Below are 9774 nucleotides of genomic sequence, written 5' to 3'. Positions count from 1 at the left end.
GGTACCGGGAACCGAACTCACGACCTTGCACTTGCCAGGCAGGTGCTTTGCCGCTGAGCTAAATCCCCAGCCCCAGATCCAAAATATTTAGTGAACAAATTAACTGGTGCTTTCATGTCAGCAGTTGATAATGATTGATTACTACATACTGTAGAAGGCAAAGCACAAATCTTAGGAAGTGTAAAGCAGGTAACCATTTTAATGGCATAGACACAGAAGGTTTGAACAGAAGCTAAGATGAATCATAATACATAAGATAAAGAGAGAAGAATGGGAAAGAAAAAGAGGAACCAGCATAAACAGAAGCTCAGAGGCAAGAAAATACACAGCACTCAGGGATTAGTTTTGCCTGAACACAAGGTATGTGGGAAATACGTAGAAATTTTGAGCCAGAACTTGATACATGACTACTTTTCTAAAGAGTCTGGACTTTAGCTTGAATGTTACAGCTATGGATGAAATGGATGAAATATAAAGAATGATTCCGTTAGGGTTATTCCAGTATACTAGGTATTGAAATGAATGTCTGATGAATCGCAAACACATTGTGTCAGGTGAAAACAATAACAACTGCATATTGTATCATTCCATTACTTGAACTTTCCAGAAAAGGAAAATCTTTAGAAAGCAGGTTAGTGGTTACCAGAGGCTAAAGTGTTAACAGTGGAAGCACTGCAAATGAGCAGAAGAGGTCATTTTCTGATAATGGAAATATTCTACAATTGGATTGTGGTAATGGTTACACAGCTATTTAATTTACTAAAAGCCACTGAAATATACGTTGACAAATCCTGTTGAAAAATGAAGGCCTATGCTTGGGTATAGGCTTCAGAGTAGAAAGGGAGGGGTGAAAAGAACAACTGTAAGAGTTAGAATTAGGAAGAAAGAGATACAATATACAGATGAAACAGAAAAAAGTTAAAATGACTCAAGTTTCTAGCTTTAAGGACAGGGAGGATGTTGGTGCTATTAAACACAGGGAACACAGGAAGTTGAGAGGTTAGAAGTGAGGTGTCGAGGACTGTTCGAGTTGAGGCAAGTATAATGTGGCGGTGTGCGCTAGTCATTTGGCAGTGTCCAACAGCAAGATGAAATTGCATGGTGTGCTGGCTTCTCCTTTCCTTTATGCCTTCACTTAGTGGTGAAATGTAAATAATCTGAAATCTTGAAAGTCAGTGAGAACCAAGAGTGGACAGACAGCTTCAAATATACTGCTGCAGGATGAAAAGACTGACAGACATATTTCAGTCTGCTCTTTAAATAAAAGCACATTCTAAATGTCACAATAGAAAGTATGAAGAGAAAACAAGGTTTGTTTAATGAGATCTTCGGTTGTACAGCAGCTTGAATATTAATCCATTACAAACGGATATAATTAAAATGTAATCTGCAAGCGACTGTTACAAACGTCATGAAAATCCCAAACTTAAACCCAGTAAAGGTCAAATTGGTAAAAAGGGTCCAGAAGATAAATGAACCGAATAGGTTAATACTCACATTTAAATATTTTAGAACAGTTATCAGAGCATAATGCAGCTTACTCCTGGTTAAGTCCAACTTGAAATCATTGTCGACAAACTAATCATTTTTCTGTGATAGAAAAGTTTCAGCAATGTGTATTTCAAAGTAAACGAGAAAGGAAAACACAACCACCAACTACTTAAAACTTTTCGGATTCAGAACTATGACTCTAGCGTGGGTGAGACATGAACCAGGCTGTGATTAAAGCTCCTTTGGCCTCAGTTTCCTCCTTTGTTAACACTGGACGGGCGAATGAGGCCAGGTTTTGCTGTTTTCCCTGGGCAGTGGGTGACTCCTAAGATACGGTGAGGAAGGCGGGCCAGGGGCCAGACACCAGGCTGACCGCTGGGCCGGCGCAAACCAAGCAGTGCGCCCCCTCTGCAGGCGTCAGCGAGCCCCGCGGCCCCCCAAGTCGGGGGGCAGGAAAAAGGACGGAAGGACCTGGCTCTCCTTCCTCTCCTCTTTCCGGACTTCCTACCTTCACTGCATACAACTTCTCGCCTTTCTGCCCCAGGTACACCTTCCCGAAGGCGCCACGGCTAATGGGCTTCACTATGGTGAACTCCTCAATGGAGGGCGGTCTTGGAACCGGGATTGTGTTCATCCATTCCCCCGTCGCCGTGCCTCCTCCACTCTCCTCGTTCCGGGCGGTGGGCTCCATCGCTGGACAGCGCAAACAGCGCACCAAGGCAGGCCCACGCCCGGACCTCTCGCCCAGCCGCGACTCCCGCCAACCGAGTTCGAAGTTAGGCCACGCCCACCCGCGCGCCAGCCGTGACGTCACCGCGGCGCCGCGCGCGGCCCAAGGCAGCCACGTTCCCGTCGCCCAGAAAGCCAGTGGGCCAATTCCGTGGCCGCTGAGGCGCTGGGAAGGCGTGGCGGACTTCCCGAGGGCGGTAACCGCGGCCCACTGACATCATTTGTTATGAGCGAGGAGGCACAAACAGTTCTTGGCCGAGAAGGGACAGCTGGAACTGAAGTCTGAATCACAGGATGTGACCAGATTGCTTTACCCGCCCTCTCCGCAGTCTGGACCTGAAAATTTCCCCTCCCTGGCGACCGCCCACCCCGCGAGACACAGAACTCTGTTCGGATTGTTCCTTAACGCAGTGGCTGGCGTTGAGATTTGGACGCCACGGGAGTCGCCGAAATTGGAGAAGCCAGACGAGCAGGAAGCGTGACTGAGTCTGTGATCCGATTTTTCACAGGCTAGAATTCGCCTGACGGAAACAGACTAAGGCCAACAGGGAGAACTTTAGGTTTACTGGGAGGAAAATAAAGCACGCTACATTGTAGCAAACGAAACGTTGTCAGCTCGAGGCTCGGTTGGAACAAGGAAATATGTCGGAGGATTTGATAATTAAGCCGCAGGACGTCGGAGAGAGGAACAGTAGGGTGAATGCGTTGCCTTCCTTAAAGTAAAACAAAACGCGCAGAGCCTAGGAGTTTTGGGGGGTTAGCGTTCGTCCGCACCCACTACCACCCGGGCAGGAGCACAGGGCGGGCGGCGGGCGGGTCCCGTGCCCCGGAAGTACTGTTGCGTTAGAGCGTGGGCTTCCGGGTCAGATTGTCGTTGTAGCAGCTGTAGGAAGGGGAGGCCATTTTCCATTTCTGGGTAGGGAGAGGGGCTGGGGAGGAGAGAAAGAAGGATAAAAGAAAAGGGCTCAGCGCCTCCCGGCCGGGCCGAGAACACAGGATAGTTTCGGCAGGCGGGAGAGGTCGCTGAGGCCCCGGAGGAGATGTTTTCCCTGTCGAGCACGGTACAGCCTCAGGTGAGCCCCGCATCGAGCCCGTTTTTTCTGCGGCCCTGCCCGTAGCCCTTTTCCAGTTGCTTTCGTAGAATCGATTTTCCGGAAGCGAACCAGAGAGGGAAGCGATGATCCAGAGCGATCTCCGTGGCTGAAAGTGGGTCACGGGACAACGCTGAGAGTAGGGCCTGAAAGTTAGAGGGCTTTCAAGCTTTTGGGGCGGAGGCGTGGTATAAGCGCGATGGGGATCGTGGCGCAGCGGGTCGAGTGCGTGAGAGTTCCGCCGGAGAACCGTCAGGCTTTGTGCAGATCGGACGTTCCCGAGTGGGGGTTGGGGAGATGGCGAAGCCATAAACATACAGGGAGCAGGTATTGGGCGTTCTTTCCCACTCTCTCGGGACTTCTCGTTTTCTTTTAAGTGGAATTTAAACCGAACATTCAATAATTTGAATAACTACCGGAATTTTTTCCTTTTTCGATTGAAATAACGAAGATAGTTAACTTCTTGCATTTAAAATTTAGGCTCATCCTCATCTCCATGTTTTTGGAAAAGCAAAAGATAGGACAGAGAAAAATGATTGTGTGGGATTTCTGTTACCCTTTTCCAGGAATAATCACTTGTTTGTTTGTTTGTTTGTTTGTTTTTTGGAGGCGGGGGGAAGCTTTTTGAGACGGTCTCGCTATGCAGTTCAGGCTGGCCTTGAGCTCACTTTGTAATCCAGGCTGGTGTCGAACTCGCAGTGACCCTCCTGTCTCAGCCTCCCGAGTGCTGGGATTACAGGCATGCGCCACCACGCCCGGCTCAGGAATAGTTACTGTGACTATTTTTTTTTTTTTGGTACTGGAAATCGAACTCAGGACCTCGAGCTTGCCAGGCAGGCGCTGTGCTGCTGAGCTATATCTCCTGCCCCATGTTACATTCTTGATTCATTTCAGAAGTCGTCTTTGGATCGTACCATTTTGATAGGTTTCATTTTTTTCTTGAAAGTGCTCATAATTAGCAGGCAAGTATTTTTTGAAGACCTTCAGTTTAAATGTTGTTTAAATTGACACTCTTTAACTTCTTGATTTACAATATGATTGTGTTCTTTTGTTTATAACTTCTTTGTGCTAGTAGAGTATGGTTGGATAATAGAAAATGAAGTAGTTATTGGGTAGTGGGTGAACAAAGCAAGTGTAGAATCTTTTATCAGTGAAATGAAGTAAAGATGAGTAAGAGCCTTGTGAACAGTGAACAGTTATTTCAGGTCTAGAGTAAAGTGTTAGAAGATCCCGAGAGAGCAAAGAGTTTTGTAGGTTGGAGGAACAAAAAGCAAGACTAATATCACTGGAGCATTAGTGATTAAGCTTTAGTAGCACTGTCAAGTGTGAGATTTGCAAGAAGCCTTAAGGGAGTTTGCATTTCATTTTCAGCCCAGTGGTACCATTGAAAGTTTTAAAACATGGTAAGATTTTCATTTTTAATGGATCACTCTGACTCCTTGCTATGTACAGAATATGAGAGGGCAGGAATCCAAGAAAGGGATATTGCCTCACCAACGGTGGCAGCGATTATGGAAAGAAAGAAAATTTCATGAGAGGTAGAAGGGATGTTTCTTCAGTTAGATCGAGGAACATGCTGTGTACTGAGGTGACAGTATCTGGAGGAGTCCTAACAATTGTTTGAGAAAGTGTGACACCGCCTGTTCATTTCAACAATGCCTGATTTTATCCATCAGCTGCATGGAGTTAGTGCTGTGTGGTACTGGTAGAGATGGTAAAGTGAGTTTGTGTAGTGTTGGCAGTCTTAACTGGGCTTTCATTACCCAAAGATAGATATTTTAGAATAAATTTTATACCTTTTTTCCTCTATACTAACATAGATATGTATAATTTTACAAGGGTTGTCTGATAGTCTGCTTTGTTTATGTAATAACATATCATGGGATTTGAAGAAGGCCTATGTGATGAGACTTTTTTGAACTGGAATTTCTAGTTGTATTCCCTGGGTTAGAATTCTTGGTCCTGGGCCCAGGGATATAGCTCAGTGAGCTGCACAGTGCCTACCTGGCAGGCTTGAGGTTGTGAGTTTGATTCCCGATACAAAACAAATTCTTCGTCCTATACTTGCTGTGTGACCTTGAACATGCCACTAAGTTTACCTGCGTTCCTGCTGTCTTCCTCTGTTAAAAGAGATGTATTTTAGCCTGCATCAGTAACACAATACCTTAACCTAAGGTATTGTGTACATTTAGATAATGTACAGAAATTTATTGACAACATGTTAGATAAGTACAAGAGCAAGAAGGGAGAACCTTTTGGTGATACTGTTCTTAAAGGTCTTCTTAAAGGTTTTAAAAGCTAGGTGTGTGGCGCATGCCTGTAATCCCAGCACTAGGAAGGCTGAGGCAGGAGGATTGCTTCGAGTTTGAGGCCAGCCTGGGCTACAAAATGAGTTCAAGGCCAGCCTAAACTGCATAGCAAAACTCTTATCTGAAAAAGACAAAAAAAATCTTTAAGGTCTTCTTAATAGAAGGGACAAATATTGAGACCACAAGGAAACTATAGTAGTGAATTTTTATGGTTATTACGAGGACTAAATGAGATGAGTAAAACATATTACAAGACATGGTTTTTAGTAAGAGCCCATTTAGTTTATTCAGTTACTCAAATATTTGTGTAGCATTCACATATTGTTTATTGTTATGCTGGGATACAATATTCAATAAAATAGAAAAAATAATAAAATATAGAAAATCCTTTTGCTGCATGGAATTTACTTTCTAGTTGGAGAGTGTGGTAAAATAAAACAATTTATGTAGTCTTTGTGATCTTCCTGACCCAGAGCTTCTAAAATTGTTGTAATTACTTGAATTTCTCATAATTCATGATCCCTGGTTGATCACATCAGTGTTTAAGCACATGAAATGACTTGAACTTTAAATAGCCTCAGAATGGGACTAGGGACCAAAAAGACCAAGTGATTAAAGCGAGTACTTCCCTTTTCATACCTCTAGAGAAGGAAGGGCAAGGCTGGAGTCTCAGCTGTATTAGAAACTTTTTCTGGTTTTGTTTTGAGACAGGGTCTTGTTATGTAGTTCAGGCTACCCTTGAACTCACTACGTATTCCACACTGGCCTCAAACTTGGTGTGGTCCTCCTGCCTCAGTGTCCTAGTGTGGGATTACAGGTGTGCACCACCACGCCGAGCTTCCATTAGAAACTCCCACACAAGAAGATGGAGCGTCTGGATGGTGAGTGGGTGGAGGCAGGATCCTTGTACCAGAGATGCTTTTATAGTTTGCCTAATGTACCTTTTCATTTGGCGGTTCAGTTCTTTTATTGTAGACTAGTAAACATAAAATATTTTCCTGAGTTCTGTGAGTCATTCTAGCAAGTAATTAAACTGAAGAGGGTTGTGGGAACCCCTAGTTTATAATGGGTTAGTCAGAAACATGGTTGACCTGGGACTTGGCACTGACATTTGAACTGGGGGCAGTGTTGTGGAACCAAGCTCTTAACCTGTGGGTTCTGTGCTAACTCCAGGTGGTTAATGTCCGGTAACTAATAATATCACACAGACAGATAATAACAGTCTACAGATAATTAAGTAAACATGGAAAGTATTACTGAAAAGTGCCAAGAAGATACATAGAGCAGAGAACCTGGGTAAGAAATATCCTCCAGGAGAAGATTGTTGAAGTATTAAGGTAGGCAGGGGAAGAACTGATGAAAAGAAGACTTTGAGTCTGAACTGAAGGGAAGTTAAGAGCAAGTTAGGTTCTAAATGGCAGTGCGAGGCCTTCGGTGAGCCTGCCTGGTGTTGCAGGGAGAGCAAGAAGGCCAGTAAGGCTGGAGCACAGAGGATGAGGGGAGAGAGTGGGGGCAGGTAAGACTCAAAGCATGGAAAGGTTTCTGGGTCCCTGCTGTTAGGACTTTGGCTTTTCCTAGGAGTGGAAGAGAACCCTTGAGCAGTTTTGAGCAGAGGAGTGATGTGAACAGATTGGTTTAAATGTGATCTCTTTAATCCTGTACTAGGAATATGCATGGCTGCATGAGGGCAGAAGCAGGGATTTAGGATCTGTTGCAAAATTCACATGTAGATGGTGGTGATTTAGAACACGATGGTGATAGGAAGGAAGGAAAAGTGTAAATTTAGTAAAAAAAAAAAAATTAACTTTTTTAAAGTGTTGGTGAAGTATTACACTCTGTGACAGTGTCATATATTTTGCCATTCCCCTAATGGTGTATTTCCTCAGCTATTTAAAACTATTGGCTGGGCGTGGTAGTACAGACCTGTAATCAAAGCCTGTAATCCCAACACTAGGGAGGATGAGGCAGGAGGATCGCCAGGAGCTCGAGGCCAGTCTGAATTACTACTACACAATGAGCACAATGAGACCCTGTATTGAAAAAAAAAATTAATAAAAATTGCCTCTAGGAGCCAGATGTCGTACTGCACTCCTCTAATCCCAGCAACCTGGAGGCAGAGGCAAGAAGATCTCAAGTTTGAGGCCAGCCTGGGCTACATGATGAGTTCAAGGTTCAAGGACTACACATATATGATGAAACTTTTGATTCACAAATTGAGAATGACTGTAAGCAGTAAATGAGTGCTTGCTGTTTTTAACACATAGTGTGTCTTTGTGTGTGTGAGAGAGAGTGTGTGTGTGAGAGAGAGAGACTGTGTGTGTGTGTGTGTGTGTGTGTGTGTGTGTGTGTGAGAGACACAGAGGGGTGGGAGAGTGTGTGTGTGTTTTACTGGGGATCAAACACGGCCTGGAGCATGCTAGGCAAGTGCTCTACCACTGTGCTGTGCCCAGGTTCACAATGTAGTTGTACTATTCAGCATAGTTTTAACTTTTAATATATCTTAAATTCTAACTAGAGAAAGACTTTTAAAAATATACTACTTAATTCGACCTTTTCTCTTCTTCTAGGTTACAGTTCCTCTCAGTCACCTTATCAGTGCCTTCCATTCACCAAAACCTGTGTCTGTTTCAGTCAGTGCATCCGTTTCTCAAAACAAGCATCGAGATGTAGTTCCAGAGCATGAGGCTCCCAGCAGTGAGGTAATGGTTTTTTACCCTGGTTGTGTGAGGAGCTCTTTCTGATATAGTAAATTGTAATAATGTTTGATCAAATATCAGCCAGCAATGTTTATTGCTCATGAGTAACTCATGAGTAATTACCTTCCAACTCTCAAGGAAGATAGTATAGTAACACATTGTTTTCTGACTTTCAGAAGCTTTGAGTAGAATTAAACAGTGTGGGTTTTTGAAAGTAAAATGTACAAGCTAGAAAACTATATTTTGAGTATTCATATAATTAGAAATCCAGTGATTCCTGGATTATAGGGAATTATGAATGTAAGAACGTTACTATTTCCAAATAAGGTAGTTATTTACAAGCCCAGAACATGTGGTATTTTTTTTTTTTTTGTACCAGAAATCAAACTCAGGACTGTGCTTTTTGCGAGGCAGGAGCTGTGCTGCTGAGCTATATCCCTGGCCTCAGGATACGTTTTTAAGAAAAGAAGTTAGGTAGTCAGATTTCCAAAACGCCTCTCTCCCCTGATGCTTTTAGTCCTGATGTCAGGAGTTCTGGCAAAGGACAGTGGAGGAAGATTAGAAAGATAGTTCTAGGGACTTTGTAGGACCAGTCTTGGAAAAAAAGTTGTGGTTAGATGACAAGTTTGTCATCTTTACACTCTCTTTTTTTTCTGTTTTCCTTTTTATTGTTGTTTTTCTATAGGCAGTCCATTGTCTCTACTGTTCTGATGCCCTTCACTCAAATTACAGTCCAGGTGTGGGGCGTGGTGGCACATGCCTGTAATTCCAGCACTCAGGAGACTGAGGCAGGAGGATCACCATGAGTTTGAGACCAGCCTGGTGACATAGTGACACCTTGTCTCAAAAAGCAAAACAAAATGCTCAAAACACAATTACTGATAAAATAGAATAGTTAATACAGTGTAATGAAAATGAAATGAATATGGTGTTTCTCTCAAAATAATATATTGCCTAGGGCTAAAAAACTGGAAAGAGATTGCCTATCAGGAAGGGTTATTATATGTATCAAAATTGCTACATGCAGCAGAATTATGCTGTCTTTAGAAATTTTAGAAAATGTTAGTGTAGGTAGAATTAAATTAATTTTAAATTTCTTTCTGGCACTGGGTTTGAACCCAGGGCCTCAAACATGATAGGAAAACACTTTACCATTAAACTACACCCCCAGCCCTTACAGGCTGATTTGGATTCCTCTTTGTTCCTTTAGTACGCTTATGATTTTTAAGGAGGTACTGGAAATTGAACTTGTGACCTCACGGTTGCTAGACAGGTACTGTACTGCTGAGTTAAATCCTTGGCCCTTTTTTGTGCTATATATTTTTTGTATTTTTATTTTATTGCTATTATTGTTTTGTCTTTTGGGGTAGGCTCTGCCTGTGTTGCCTAGGCTTGCCTCAGACTAGCATTTGTCACCTGTTTCAGCTTCCCAGATAGCTGGGGTTACGACATGTGCTA

General features: G+C 43.3%; 1 protein-coding gene across 3 annotated transcripts in view; it reads left to right on the top strand.

The window, feature by feature from the left end:
* Window positions 1-2346: 2346 nt before the first annotated feature.
* The window catches only part of LOC102015473 (ATP-dependent zinc metalloprotease YME1L1), a gene marked incomplete at its 3' end in the record, with an annotated part of 11370 nt that continues 3942 nt past the window's right edge, over window positions 2347-9774 (top strand). Inside the window, 3 exon segments of one of the 3 annotated variants that reach the window (XM_013510198.1) lie at window positions 2347-2939; window positions 7689-7845; window positions 8188-8319. In XM_013510198.1, the coding sequence (XP_013365652.1) occupies window positions 2863-2939; window positions 7689-7845; window positions 8188-8319 (366 nt within the window). 3 annotated transcript variants of the gene reach the window in all.

This window comes from Chinchilla lanigera, unplaced genomic scaffold (assembly GCF_000276665.1).
Source record: "Chinchilla lanigera isolate Chin_1 unplaced genomic scaffold, ChiLan1.0 scaffold00425, whole genome shotgun sequence".
NCBI lineage: Eukaryota > Metazoa > Chordata > Mammalia > Rodentia > Chinchillidae > Chinchilla > Chinchilla lanigera.
The sequence above is the reverse complement of the archived record's forward strand: the minus strand, read 5'-3'. Positions and strand labels throughout refer to the sequence as shown.